A 15,267-nucleotide genomic window follows, 5' to 3' on the forward strand; every position below is an offset into this window, starting at 1 on the left:
CTTCAGAACTAACCAAGTAATTTCCACCATCAGTCTCTCCGCGATAATCCGTGAAAGGTTTGGCCAAGTCGTCATTCCCTTTAGACGCTAAGACACTTGCGCTTTTAAAACGCGACTTTTCGTTGGTAAAGTCGGAATACGCTTTTTCGTCACATGACGGTGAATCGTGACGTTTCAAGACATGAAGTGGCGATGAAGACCGATCAGTGGTTATTTTGCGGTCCTCTGCGGCCTCTTGTCTTAGCTGGCAAAACTTGCTGTCGGGAAATTTCTTCGGCGCGTCAAGGGCAATTCTCTCGTGATGGTCCTCGCGTTCCGACATCTCGGGTAAATATTTCAGGTCGGATCCACGATATGGACGCGCGCCACTATCAGTTTCTTGCCGTAGTTGAACGTCTTCTCGAACATATTCGCTCCAGTCGTCCAAGTCACTTTGTCGAGGCGACGACCCTTGCTGACTTTTTGTACTTGATATTTCGCCATCTGTATCAGCCTCGCTCCGATGGTCGAAGTGACATTGTCGAGATAGGTGTAGTTGTGTATCGTCATCGGCATCGAAAGCTCTCGTAGATCGCAGACCTGATCTGTCGTCGCTGGCGCTGTTTTCTTGCGCAGGCGTGACTGACCATTTCGAAGGAGTTTGGTATTCTGGTTTGTCGGATTTTGTACCCACTTTCTCCCTGTCGAGTGACACTTCAAAAGATTTTCCACGACTTCGGGCATCTGGTGTTTGCTGACTGGCGTCGCGTAAACGAGCTTCTCTGTATTTACGTTTCATGTAATCCGACGAAAAGTTTGTTTCATCTTCGCGGCACGAACTTCGGTCATCTTCGGGCAGACCACTTTGTATAACGACGTCAGGGGCCGTAGCGCAACACTTCGGTTTACCATCGACTGCTCCATTTAAATTATGAGTGCAGAAGCTATAGTTCACATAACACTGCGAGTTTTTTATTTTTGATGGAAGAATATTCCACATATGCCTGTTGGTGAAGTCACAACCATGCCGTTTGCTGAGGTCACAATCATGACCAACACTGTGTGTGACGGCATCCGTACGTTGGTCATCATTGATAACGCCACGGTTTCCGCTGTCGCCATTGCGATGTAGATTTACCGAAATAGTCTTCCAATTCCCACCCAAATCTCGTGTTTTGAATTCTGAAGAACAACGAAAAGAAAAATTGGTGCACAGTTTATACCTTGAAAGTCTCTTAGCTTTAGCAGTATAAACTCTAAAGATAAGTAGTGGTCTGACGTCGTTTTAACAAGGAAACTCAGTGAGCAGTTGACTAACCTTGGACCTCGCAACCATGTCTTCGTTTGTTTAAACAAACCGCGAGTTTCTTTCAAATAACACAAGGTTTTTTCTAAAGTAAACATTGACCGTCTACTCGGTCGCATCGAATGACAGACGCCAGGCACAAGTGTAGTTTGATAGAAAAGGAAAGTGTAGGTAAGTAAAGGTTTTGAAAGCAGGTGTTATTTCCATTTAATACTATACCTAAGTAGTTTCTTTTTTACCGGGCCAATGAAAACTCCCCATTTATAAGAGTTTCCAAGGCCAAGCGACCCTCCCTTTAATTCAATTTTTGGGGAAAGAAACTGTTTTTTTCTAACAAAAACCTAGTAAACGGCTGACCATGGGCTGACTTACCATATTTTAAATCACCTGGCTCATACAGCTTTCTGGGAGAACCATTCTCGCTGATTTGAGTGTTTTTGCTCTCTTGTCTGGAGTTAGCAGGATGGGCAACTTTTCCTCTCAGATAGTTCGCCAACCAGTCCTCCTGGGGCGTTATTTCGGATAGCGGATTAGCTAGAGGCATTGGGTGTTTGTATTGGTCAAACGCCCATCGAGGCATTCTCCCTTCATTGACCTTCTTATGAAATTAAAATGAAATTAGCATTCTCTCACAATGTTGTCTGGCACGCGATTGTTGCTAGGCGTGGTTACCACGTGGATTTGTTTACGTTGTCTTGTGACGTCATAACCCATGACGCTCTTCACTTTTGAAGGCGATATTATATTGATCACATGATCTTCAAAATGGAGAACGATGAAGATGATTTGGCCGATATCATTATCACAAGAAAACGGCCAAAAAAGAAGCTCTCGTGGACCCATTATCATATTTCTGTGTTCCTCTTGACTTTTATGAGGTAGCTAATCAATTTTGACCCCTGAGAAAGTTTGGTTTGTCGACAGATTAGATGGAATCGAGGTCTGAAAATGAAAATTTTCATTTGAAAAAAAGTGACATGTCTGATGTCATTGTCAACACGACTCCACTGCACTGCATGCTGACTCCATTATGCTGCTACAGTTTGTATCCCCTATTGTACTGACTGAAATGTTAAAAGAGCTTTTTTCAACTTTTCAGCTATGCTTTCTTCCACGCAACAAGAAAGACATTCAGCAATGTCAAGCCAACCATTTCTCAAGAATGGACTCCTGCAGCTGCCAACAACACACAAGAAGGGCCTCTTAGACCTTCAAATGTATGTTAATTTTCGAAGCAAGTTGGAGTAAGAATTAAAAAAATGGCATTTACCAATAATGGTGCGAGGGTGTGACATGAAATCATCCACATTAGATTTCTGTCATGTTTTTAAAAATTTCTGAAACGCCTCGATTTATAATGAACCGCATTTGACTCAGACCAAACGGCGCAAAGTTCGCCCTAAACCTTGGCTGTCACTTCGATTTAACCTTAAATTTAGCTACATCCTCTGGAGTGTTTTGTTGAAAAAACAAATACCTCCGGTTTATCACCAATTGCTTAAACGGCTCACGCACTCACTGTTTTTATGTGAGACCTTAGATCCTTTAAACTATTTTTAGCTCGGCTAACCAAAGGTCAGCGGAGCTAGTCTAATAGCTATTCAAGTGGCATGCGTATGTCAGTCAGTAAGTCCATCTGTTCAACTTTTTGGTTGGAAACTAAACAGATAGAAGAACATATTTATTGGGGAATAATACCTTTATTTCTTTGACATGTTAACATACTTTATTTTTTGGTGTTTATCTGGCCCATATAGTTCATCTTTGGCATTGTTATAATATTTTTTACAATCTGGGCTATCGAGCAGGAACAATCACTGGTGCTTCAGTTAATCAGTATTGATTCACATGATATCTGCCTGAAGCAATTACCGGTCACATGAATGAGTTATTTATAATTGTGTTGTATTGCCTGTACTTTTGTTCTGTTTATCATTTTATCATCTAACTCATTTTATCATAATCTCTATCAGGACTAAAATGCTAGTAGAATCTTTTTGAAAGTCAATTTCTAGATTGGCATTACTTTAAGAAGTTTCTTTTCTTCTGTTGATACATTTTCTTGATCACGCCTTTTGTAAGATAGAAATGCCGGTTATAAATACACACAATACTGTAGTGCAGTTATTATGCATATGAATTTGCTGAAACTCAGTAATTAAAGTATTTGTACGTTATGTCACTGTCCTTTCCAGGTATGGACCAAGCACCATCTGTTTCAGAATGGTGATGATGCAGAGCCGTATCTTGGTGCCCTTGATGCTATCTTTCTCATCTCATATGCTGTGGTATGTATATTCTCAGGCCGCACTAAATGTATTCTAAGTTTTTCTTCTCGGCCTGAATGAAAATGGAAGGCAGCAGCACCCTGCCTCTCTTAAAGGCTTATGCCATTGGTTTAATGCGGTGGTTGTTTTCATGAAAATGACACACGCCAAGGACAACCTCTCTAAAGGACACTAGTTTTGATCCAAAATTGGGCGTTTCCATTAATTTTTACCACTGTGATCAGGACACCTCCCTATTAAGGACAGCACTTGTCTGTCCAAAGGGTGTCCTTTACTGCTTAGTAATGATAATGTGACGCATTTATATAGCGCTCCTCAGTAACGTAACTGTTAAAACGCTGTGGGATATCACATTATTACCCCGGTCTCCACAGAAATCAATCAGGGGTTTCAAGGAGCAACTAGAAGGCGCTCACTTGAACTTGACCAGTCGGGGAACCAAGGAGTGACTCGGCCGGGAGTCGAACCCACGACCTCCTGATCATGAGGCCAACTCTCTTCCACTGCGCTACCGCTGCCCCTAATAGAGAGGTTCTACTGTACATGTATGCCAAATGTAAATCTGTAGTACCCTGTATTTCATGTTTCAGGGCCTATACATCTTTGGAGCCCTTGGTGATAGATTTGACTTAAGAATAGTGCTGAGTTGTGGCATGTGTCTATCTGCTGTTATGGTAAGTGTACTGTTGGGCCTATGGAGTGCCCAGTCCCATAATCTTGGCTCCTTGTTAGGACATACTAGCCCTAATACAAATCTGTTTATAGATCATTGTCCAAAATTAGAAACCAACACAGCCTTGTGGGATGTGCATTAATCGGTAGATACGGGGTGCGATAGCGAGAGGGTAAACGCTAGTTCTGATATCAAAATAACGTCGACACAGTTTAGCATTTACAAAGAGTATCTAATGAACTTTCTTGCATTTTAGGTGTTCATCTTTGGTTATGTAACAGAGTTGACACATTTCTACAATATCTATTTCTATGGTGCTATGTGGTGTCTCAATGGTCTGATTCAAGCGTCTGGCTGGCCAACGGTTGTTGCAGTTATGGGAAATTGGTTTGGAAAATCAAGGTATGATTTTGTTGATATTCTGCTTTGATTTGGCAGGCTGTGTGTCTCCTTAGGACCCTTCGTGCCCTAGGTGGCACATGGGGCATTCCCCAGGGTCCTCCACTCAAGTCTGTTGGCTGCTCGCGGTCTGGCTGCCTCCCACGTTAGGCCCTTCTCTTGAAGTTCCTTTGCCATGGAACGCCGCCAGGTCTCTCTTGGTCTGCCTCTATTTCGTCTCCCCTGTGGTGTCCATGTGAGTGCTCTCCTTGGCAATGCGTTTGCAGGCATTCAGAGCACATGGCCCAACCATTGCCATCTTCGTTCCTTCACCAATTCTGATATGGGCTTCAGGTTAGCGTCTCTCAGTAGGTCTTCGTTACTGATTGTCCTTGGCCAGTAGATGCCTCGGATTCTAGGCTGTGTGCACTCTCAGACAAAAGTAAACAGCCACTTCTGAATTTAAAAAGTTTCTTTTCTTTGTGACTTTGCTTTTGTGACTGCTATAGAATTGAGATCATTTCGGCAAACATCAAACACAGAAGAAGAAGAAGTTGCCTTTAAAACTTTGATTTGGCTATGAGAGTAACATTTCTGGTATTACTGATTTCAGTCGAGGGTTTGTCCTTGGAACGTGGAGTGCCTGCGCTTCTGTCGGAAACATCATTGGTGCATTTGTCGTGGGAGAAGTCCTGGATTACGGTTACGAGGTAAGAGACCATTACCGGTACTTATTTTTGTCTTCTGGTGGACATTTTTGTCAAGGTAGTTTTCTCCTAATGGCTGGATCAGTTATACAGGAAGTTCTGACGTCTTCATGGACCCTGACATATTGTATTTCTACAAAGGAGAGAGGTTCGGTTAATAATGATTAATACCCCATTTATGAGTCACTGTACTAAAAACCAGACCATCGATGTTGAGCCAAAATGTAGGCTAAAACCATAGGCGCTTTGGCTGAAAAAAAATGGGCAATCTCCCTTGTCCTCTCCTGGGCTTCCATCTCAAGTCTGGCCTTAGCCACCAGCACCACTTGTCCGCACAACGATTAGTGGGCAGCAGCAAGACCCACAACGTGAGAGAGGAGAACCAGTGCATCAGCCAGTGCCATTGCTCCTCTGTAATCAACCAAACCAAAACAAAATATTTATTGATTTATTTTGCATCTGATTTCAGTACGCATTCATGGCTACATCGACCATGTTGTTTGCTGGAGGACTTCTTATTTTCTTCGGGCTTGTGCCCTCCCCAAGGGAAGTTGGTAAGTTTAAACATTTGAGTTGGTTTGAGTGTGAGCTTAACCTTTTTCGGGCTTACAGTGGAACCTCCCTTAGCAGATACCTCTCTCTTTTAAGGACAACCTTTCTATCAAGGACACTTGTTTTGTCCCAAATTGGTTGTTTCCATTCAATTTGACCGCTCTCATCAGGACAGCTCTCTATTGAGAACAGCACTTGTCAGTCAAAACTGTGCCTTGATAGAGAGATTCTACTGCATTGTACATTATACATTGTACTTTCTGTACATTTGATATTCTTATTGGGCCTTTGCAGCTGTTTGTAAAATTTAGGTTTAAGGAATTGAACCCGAGGCGGAGGACCTTGGTTGAGTTAGCAAGACACTCTCGGGTGGAGCTAAAATACAGTCCAAACCCGAGCCGACAGGCGAGGGTTTGGACGAAATTTTAGCTCCACCCGAGAGTGTCTTGCTAACTCAACCAAGGTCCGAAGCCGAGGGTTCAATTTCTATTCTAAAATACCTCAAACTTAAAAAGATAGGCCACGAAAATAACTTGAATATGTGCGAATTTGGCAAATTCCATCCATCGCCGGCCCGGCCGGAGCGCCGGTAGCGCCGTTGTTTACATTATGTTAGCGCGCATAGGAAGTCCGCATCTGCTCGCTCAAGTGATGCTAAAATCCGCGCAAATGGGCTATTTGGAGCGTTTTTCTCGGCAAATATGTGTAGTGCTCATTAAAAAACTTAGGGTGGTTGATGCTTCCTTGACTGATTTGTGTTTGAAGCAGTGTTTTGAGAGCCTCAAACTTCTGAAGTGAGGTGAAATTCCTTTGACGTGACGTGTGCATGGTTTCCACATTTTAGTGCAACCCGAGGGAACTTTGGTAGAGCATCTTGGTTGCGTGTCCAAAACACTCCGCTCTCAGAACGAGGCTTATGCATTTTCCATTTAAAAGTTGACTTTACGGTACCAAGGTATTTTAGAATTCCTCATATAGACGTACTAAGATTCATCTAAACGTAACGTCAAGTTAAAGATAATACCAGTGACCAACTTGTCTAAACATCTAGACCCAGATATCGGCACATTTGTGGCAAAGGCCTCGTTGTAGGCCAGGATGACGATGGTTAACGTGATCTTCCTTGTTCTCTTCAGGTCTACCAGAGCCCGATGAGGAGGATTCACGGAAGCCCTACGATAAGGGAGAAGACAGAGGTACTGTATTTTCATGAGCTTAGTTTCAAATTCAAGGACTGTCATTGACTTTGAGCACCCAGCTACAGATCTTAATTCCATCACAACAATCCTTCCTGGGGGGCGTTCAAAGTTACCCCATGTGACGGTACTATTGTTAACTATGAAAGTTTTTTGCAGCACTGAAACTTTGCAAATTTAGCTCACTTTCAATTGGCGATAGACCAATATAACGTTTGGTGCCAACATTTTATGGTTAAAATGCTTTCTTACTTGGCACTTAACAGTGCATTCACAAAAGTCCCAGTTTACAGTGTCATAGTGCAAAGGATTTTTTTCTTCACTTTCATTGGAACGGGTCAGTTGGTTATTTTATTAGTTCTGATCTTCAAAACAAAAGCAGTCTTTATTGATATACGTAACTCTTTGATCTTACAGCTCCGTTGTTAGAAGAGAGTTCGCCATCCACGTCGGATGATGCAGTTCCTCCACAGCGTCCTCAAGCCATCGGATTCTTCCGAGCATTTTTGCTACCCGGTGTCATTCTGGTAAGATTCTCTCAAAGCAGACGGCTGGTTTAAGACTCCTTTAAAGGGGATACGCCGTTCGTAGTTACTGGTGGTCAAGGAAAATAGAAATGCAGTTATACACAATGCTGTAATGCAGTTTTTATACATACGAATGACCTTTAACTTGGTTTTTACAGTATTATGTGTCTGTGTACACGATGGCAATGCTGAAATTTTTATTAAGTACGTATTCCCGCAATTGGCAATTTCCAAATTCAATTACCAATTCAAAGTTGTTTGCGTTTGGCATTAGTCTTTAAAATACCAACCAGGGACCTTACGACCGATAGTCAGAGACCAAAGCCTCCAGACCACCATGGCTCATTTTATTAGGTGCCTGTCCATGTAAAACTAGAAACTTGCAATAAATTTAGTCATTGAGATGGAGTACACTCAACTAGACCAAGCATTCCAAGTATTTTTGCGTAATAGTTGTGGAATGCAAGTTTAAAAATGCAAGTTTATTTATGATTTCAGTACTCCCTGTCGTATGCTTGTCTCAAACTAGTGAATTATGCATTCTTCTTCTGGTTGCCATTCTATCTACATAATAACTTCGGCTGGTCAAATACGGTAGCAGACGACATCTCAATCTGGTACGATGTCGGAGGAATTATCGGTAAGCAGACGATCTTCGATGTGAAGTGTCGAAAATGACCCGAAAGGCTTTCATATCATTTGTTCTTTGCTGGGCCTCTAAATCTAAACAATGACGTTGCATCGAACTGATGAGATTTAACCGTGGCACGCTCGAGAAAGAGGTTCACATTTTTTTCACTTGAGGTGACAAGGACCTTCAATGAAAATCCAAATATTTTCAATAATTCAATATTTTATGTCTTTTGTGTGTCTATTTTTACAACTTTCACTTGATTCATAGGCTTTATTATTGTTTTTTCCAGGTGGTGCAGTGGGAGGTTTTGTTTCGGTAAGAAGCTACTCTGATTCACGCTACTTTTAATCCACATTGTTCTGTGCTGGTATGAGGTTGGAAACAAATTGATGTAAAAAGAAAGTCTGCAGTTTTTCTGCGGCATTCGCTGGGCACTTAGAGGTTATATTTTCTGGGGAGTATTCCTCCTCAAGGTGGGATGAGTAATCTTACGTTCCACTACAGTTGGGCACCAGTTGGGTTTATTGGCCTAGTGACTCAGTCAAAAGAAGAAATCGATGGCTCTAGATTTCGGAATTCTAAACAAAATTTCTTCTGTTTCAGGATCGAATGGGAAATCGATCACCTACGTGCATCATCTTCTTGGTCTGTGCATTCCCTTCGCTGTATGGCTACAGTAGTAAGTTGATTTGTATGCGAAGAAGATTCCATGGTTGAGTGCTGACTGAGTAGGGGAACAGTTTCAATGGTGTATTCCTGTTTCGCCTATTCCTGTTCCGCCTATTCCTGTTTCGCCTATTCCTGTTTCGCCTAATTCCTGTTTCGCCTATTCAAATGTATTGCTAACCTCCCCACAGACGTAGGAATATGAACCGTCCCTTACTGACCGACCAAACCCGAGGAGAGCCACATATGTACGCATTGAAACAATACTTCAATGGAGAGAGGGACATAATGAGTTACGTTGATGCCATCAGTTACCTTGTCTGACATGATATCATGATATGTATTTTCCACCTTGTTTGACTTTATATGTGCTGTACCTACATGTATATTATGACATGGGTTTTACAGCTGATTTTGATCAAATAATTATGAGAATGTACAATATTATGTATTTTCATCAAAAACTCATGAATTCAGTTTTCATAAAATAAACGACTGCTTTACTCTACTTAATCTATTAGCTTTTACTGTGTGTCAGTATGGTCCTATGGTCCTATGGTCAAATAAGTCTCGGACTGTCCCCGCTTTCAAGGTGACTCTTTCAAAACGGTCATGGCATGGTTTGTTAACAAAGTTGATGGCATTTGATTAGTCAAATTGTCATCACATCGTTAACATCATCCAATTGTCCCCTCACATTTTCCCCATAAAATGGACATGCATCCCTAAGGTTCCCCGTGGGAGAGTCGATTTATTGTAGGGGTACTGGAAAGTAGGCGAAACAGGAATAGGCGAAACAGGAATAGGCGAAACAGGAATTTTGTAGGCGAAACAGGAATAGGCGAAACAGGAATAGGCGAAACAGGCATAAACCGTTTCAATAGCTGGAACTTGGTCGAACTTGCGTTACTCCACCCAGGTGTAGACGTTGGCACCTGTCAATAACGCTCAGGTTGTATCAGTTCATCTGAGGTCTGCTGAAAGGTTTCAGGATGGATACATTTGAAGTAAAGGTGGACGATAATATCTGCAGCAGTTGATATCAGATTATAAATCTTTCAACTAACTATATGTTTGCAATTGGAATCACATGGGCTGTTATAGATTTTTCTCAAGAGACCCTCTTGTAAGAGTATATCTTTAACCTCACCATTCGTTTTTTGATTTTCAGTCAGCCCAGCTGATAAGACAATCAATTCCGTGCTCATGGCAGTGACAGGGTTTTTCATTGGTGGGCCGGCTAATCTTATCAGTTCTGCCATTTCTGCGGATATAGGTAAGAAATTCTTCACAGGTCTGTGGAAAGTAATGTCACTCTTTAGACTGTCCAGTAAGCAAGTCAAAACAATTTGTCAAGTTTAGCCTTATACAAGGATTTGAGGCTCAAATTGTCTGATTCAGAAATGAGACGTCTTTTCCTCATGCATATTACATAACAGATTTTACAGTCTTTGATTTGCACGTGGACTGGTCGCAACAAAATTGGACAAGCTTCTATTTTTTCTCCTGCGCATTTTGGAAAACGACCTCTTTTAAAACATTATTGTCATTTTCCATCATCCGACTTTTCATCAACACCCTGTATGTTTTTTCGATTACAGGACGCCAAGGACCCCTACGCGGGAACAAAGAAGCGCTGTCGACTGTGACGGGGATTGTTGACGGTACGGGCAGCGTTGGAGCAGCCATCGGACAATTCCTTGTACCAGTTATACAGCTCCACCTCGACTGGCATTGGGTGTTCTATTTCTTCCTTCTCATGGTAAGTTTCAAATTCTGAAACACCTTGGTTTCAATGGTGTAGTTTTATATTCAAAATGCATTGCGCCTCACTTGCGGTGTATTTGTCTCATCACGGATTGCGTATTAATCTTCAGGGATGTTGCTCTGTTGACCACGACAACATTGATTACTTACAAGGCACCACTTGGAAGTATTGTGAAAATTTGATGGGTGATATCGTGGTGTTTTGAGAAATGTTTCATAATATAAGGCTCAAGTGTTCTCCAGAAGGCCATTGTAAGGGCGTTCCACCTTACCTTGGCAGCTTATAAGTACCACCCTACCTTACTCGAGAATTCTAAAAGGGCCACCCTAGCCTAAAATTTTGCCCACCCTACCTCCTGTAGCACACTGGCGAAACTTTCTGAACATCAAATGTACCACCCTACTTTGAAAAAACCCTGTGAAGAACTTTATTAGCCTGAGCCTTTTCAAACGTGCTCATTTAACCTCTCTATCCTGTTTTTTAGACGTTCATGACCTGTGTCTGCATAGGACCAATGTTTTACCGGGACGTCAAGGCCATGAAGTGTTGTGGCTGCCAGAGAAGGGCAACTGGCACCGTCTACAGTTCTGTACAACACGGACTTGACTCACCCGATTAAATTATTTTCAATGAGGACCTCAGGCGTCACACAGAGATGGAGAAGCAAAATGGGGAACAGCTATCTGGAAAAGGAAGAAACAGCGGCATCTCTATATTGTATCGAATAAAAAACATCGATATCGTCATACCCACCTAAATAAAGGATGCAGAGGCTGGCTTGTACAACCAGTAATCAAGAACTGAACTACATCCAGAGTCATTCTACCCAAAAACAATTAAGCCCCTAAGAGTTATAGTGGGCTGCGTGCATTAGAAATTTCTCAAATTTTTCTTATATGAGATATTCAAAATATCAAAATCAAAAAGATATCATCTTTTTTGTGTCACCTAGTATAGTACGTGTGCCATTACGAGTACTGATGTTTGCATTGAATTTGCTGTATTATTACTTTGTATCAACGAAACTCGTCTCTTTATTTATTTTTGGAAAAAATACTTAAATTCATCTTGCCATGATATAAATAAACAATTTTTTAAATGCAAATTCAACATTTTGTATAAATTCAGTTTGTGCACGATATGTGTTTTTTTCTGAGGTTTGTTTTGACCTGCATTTGGGTGAGGAACTTTGAAAAATTTTTATAGCTATACAGTGGAACCTCTCGTAGTGGACACCTCTCTATCAAGAACACCCTGTCTATTAAAGATGCTGCTTATGATCCCAATCCTGCCCTTTCCATTCAAATTGACCTCTGTATCAGGACACCTCTCCATTAAGGACAGCATAGGTCAGTCCTAAGGGAGTCTTCAATAGAGAGGTTCTGATGTGTCTGTTTTGTCTTATGCATGTACCGGTGGTTGTAATATAAAGCTGATTTAAAAGATCTCGGGAATGTTTGTGATGTGCAGTTGGGTCTTCTACTGAATATACCCATTACCCCTTGTGCACAGTTGAAAGTTAGGCCATTTCTCAGGCACCATATACGGTGAAACCCCCCTTATCAGGCACTTCTCTATCAAGAACACCCTCTCAATTTTAAGACATTAGTTTCAGTCCCAAATTGGTTTGTTTCCTTTCAATTTGACCTCTCTAATCAGGACTCCTCTCTGTCAAGGACTGCACTTGTCAGTCCCGAGGGTGTCCTTAATAGAGAGGTTCTACTGTGGTAAACTTCAAGTGAAAGCTTCCAGAGATGCTCTCTGAAATCAAGAAGGAAAGTATATATATTATAGATTTTCTTCGATGAACCGTGCTATAAATGTTTGCATTATCATATTGAATATAGATATTAAATATAAATATCTGCATTTATAATGTAATAGGTGGCCATAATTATGTATCACATGTTTTATCAAGAATTAACAGAGACTAAGAAATTAGAAGCTATATCACAGCATCTTATCTAGCACTGGGTACAAGACTCTGACTATACATGCTTCCTGAAATGGGTGACTTGCATTGGAACTAACTTTTTCCCCCTTGTCTGTCATCAAATGCATTCAAGTGTGTTGGTCAACCATGACTATCTCCTTTGTCCCTCCACCAAAAGGCCTAGTTTCCCCTTATGACATCACTATTTCTGACACTCAGCGCCCCATTTCTGGGAAGGTGTATAGGGGGGGTTTTAGAAACTAAATTGGCTCCTATCCAATGGTAATCGCTTCTATAGACTGATTCCTGTTTGATTTTTGTCACAAAATACCTGACTCAAATGGTTTAACTTATTCAGCAGTGCTTCTAGACCAATAATGAAATGGTATTTTAATGAGGTCCTAAAACCCCTCTAAGACATGCAGGTACCCTTTATCGATTGCTAACACAGCTTAAGATTTCAAAATGCCCTGAATACATCTCTTTGTCTTTGGGACTTCAGAGCTCAATTAGGTGTCATTTTTTTTCATCTTGTCTATTATTCAATGAAAGTAATCATAAGTTAAGTAAGTGCCCGTTTTCAAATAGCAAGGCTTTCGGCCTCAAGTTCCAAATTCATTGTCTTTATCAATTCTTAGTAGATGTATATTTATCTTACTGTAAATAAATGTATTATTATTGGAAATGCATATTTATTGCTTTATTTCTGATCGAAGATTTTGTCAGATTGAAAACTAAACTCCAACCTTCCCAACATGAGTAATTAGTAGGTTGTCATCGACCTCACTTCAGATATGACAATAATAATGACAACAATGGCGATAAGTCATTTAAAAGTTACACCAGCAAACCAGGCAATGGCGTCGTGGTCCGAGACTAATAAAAATGTTCACTATTAAAGACCTGTTACTGTTGATATTGTCACTATCAACAAAAAGGAACCTATATATCACCTTTGAGATTCCCCCTTCACGGTCAGTTCATGCTGAAGAGAGCGGACACCCAAGGTACTTGCCAGTGGCAAATGCAAATTGTTGCGATGGAAGTGTCCTGTTTATGACGACTAACGTCTTTGGGCTGTCTGTGTGATTCTGCTGATTGTGACATTGTCTCCAGAGACCACAGGAATTCAAATCGCACAGCATTTGGACACTCCAGGGCCTGTCAACCTATAAATGATCTCGGAGATTCCTCATTCGCAGTCTGTATGTGCTGGAGAAAAGGAACATCAAAGGTACAACAGCACTTGCTGTAGGTCAATGCTAACCTACGTTAGCTGTCATGAAAGTGTCCTGTATGTGATGGGTATTGTCTTCGAGACGTCGACTGTGTTAGGCAGATTGTGACAGTCTCCATAATACCGCAGGACATGGCATTTCCCCCGATCCAGGTCCCGTCAATTTCACAAAAGTATCCAAGAAGAGAGCTACCCCTTTGAGCCTCCAAGACAGGGCATTTTCACTATCACAATCCTTGCTGTGTCACAATCAACCTCATGGACGACCTTTGCCAGCTTTGCTATACCCTTTCTATTTCAGTTTGTGGTAATGACGAGGCATAGTAATGCTTTCCAAGACAGAATCTTCGCTGTAGCAATCCGATCCGGTTGTTGATAGTGTCTCAACCGACCCAATGGACATTGACAGCATCACAAGCAACCCATCGGGTGAACTTTTGTCACCTTCAAATGTCAGCTTGTGCGAATGAGGAGGCATAGCCAAGGTAAACAAGACTGGGCATTTTCGCTGCAGCAATCCCAACTGTTGGTAGAGTCACAACCAACCTTCCACCTTATTGAGATTATCTTTAGCTTGTGCTGAAGACAAGGCCCCGGCCAAGCTACATCTTGACTGACTGAAGCCTAATCGCACCCTGTCCAGACAATCCTGGCTGTTGATATTATCACTACCAACGCAATGGACATTAATATGATGAGATGGGCCATAAGGCAGCAAAGGCATTCGCCACGAGCGAGGCGACAGAAGACGTCCAAAGATAGCCTGAGGTGTCCTGAGGTGACAGGAGATGTTTTGAGTTGGGTTGATATGACGAGATGGGGCAGAAGACAGTAGAGGCATTCTCATTCGGAGGCGACAGAATACGCCAAGATATAGCATGAGCTGTTAGAAGGTGGCAGAGGAGGCGGGATGCATTTACAATCAGAGGTGACAGAGGACGTCTGTTCAGATGTCTATGAAAATGAGAAAAGGATAGATGCATTCGCTTTTGGAGGACTCAGAACGTTGAGGCATTCGCATTCAGAGGCGACAGAAAACGTCCAGGGACAGCCTGACATATTGGGAGGTGACAAAGGAGAGCAGAGGACATTCGCACTCGGAGATGACAGAAGACGATTTTGGGAGACCTAAGATGATTAATTGGGATGGAGGACGTAGAGGCATTCGCATTCAGTTGTGATAGGAGATATCCAGGGACAGTGATGTTTGGAGGTGACAGAGGACAATAGATGTCAGAAGACGGTTTTTTGGGTGGGCTGAAGAACAGATGGGACAGAAGACGCACTGGCATTCGAATACAGAAGCGATATTCAGAAGAATATGAGAGAACACTCGCATTCAGAGGTGACAGAAGACGACTTGGGGTCTCCTAAGATTTGTCTCTCAAGAGTTGGGACGGAATACGTCGCATTCAGAAGCGAC

General features: G+C 41.9%; 1 protein-coding gene across 1 annotated transcript; it reads left to right on the forward strand.

The window, feature by feature from the left end:
- The first annotated feature begins 2,034 nt into the window (after window positions 1-2,034).
- Window positions 2,035-13,292, forward strand: LOC135491167 (sugar phosphate exchanger 3-like). The gene is made up of 15 exons (XM_064776862.1): window positions 2,035-2,163; window positions 2,385-2,502; window positions 3,481-3,573; window positions 4,164-4,247; window positions 4,503-4,648; window positions 5,238-5,334; window positions 5,801-5,885; window positions 7,020-7,079; window positions 7,497-7,606; window positions 8,105-8,246; window positions 8,530-8,555; window positions 8,844-8,919; window positions 10,078-10,182; window positions 10,508-10,668; window positions 11,159-13,292. Exons 1-15 carry the CDS (start codon window positions 2,039-2,041, stop codon window positions 11,291-11,293), a joined length of 1,563 nt encoding a protein of 520 aa, XP_064632932.1. The 5' UTR covers window positions 2,035-2,038; the 3' UTR covers window positions 11,294-13,292.
- Window positions 13,293-15,267: the final 1,975 nt, after the last annotated feature.

Source organism: Lineus longissimus, chromosome 7 (assembly GCF_910592395.1).
Source record: "Lineus longissimus chromosome 7, tnLinLong1.2, whole genome shotgun sequence".
Lineage (NCBI taxonomy): Eukaryota > Metazoa > Nemertea > Pilidiophora > Heteronemertea > Lineidae > Lineus > Lineus longissimus.

Bases quoted from the DNA above. Each gene is read 5' to 3' on its own strand.
- LOC135491167 (XM_064776862.1), top strand. From the start codon at position 2,039: ATGATCTTCAAAATGGAGAACGATGAAGATGATTTGGCCGATATCATT. The intron at 7,607-8,104 runs GTAAGATTCTCT...TTATGATTTCAG, and splicing joins TGCTACCCGGTGTCATTCTG to TACTCCCTGTCGTATGCTTG. The intron at 8,247-8,529 runs GTAAGCAGACGA...TGTTTTTTCCAG, and splicing joins CGATGTCGGAGGAATTATCG to GTGGTGCAGTGGGAGGTTTT.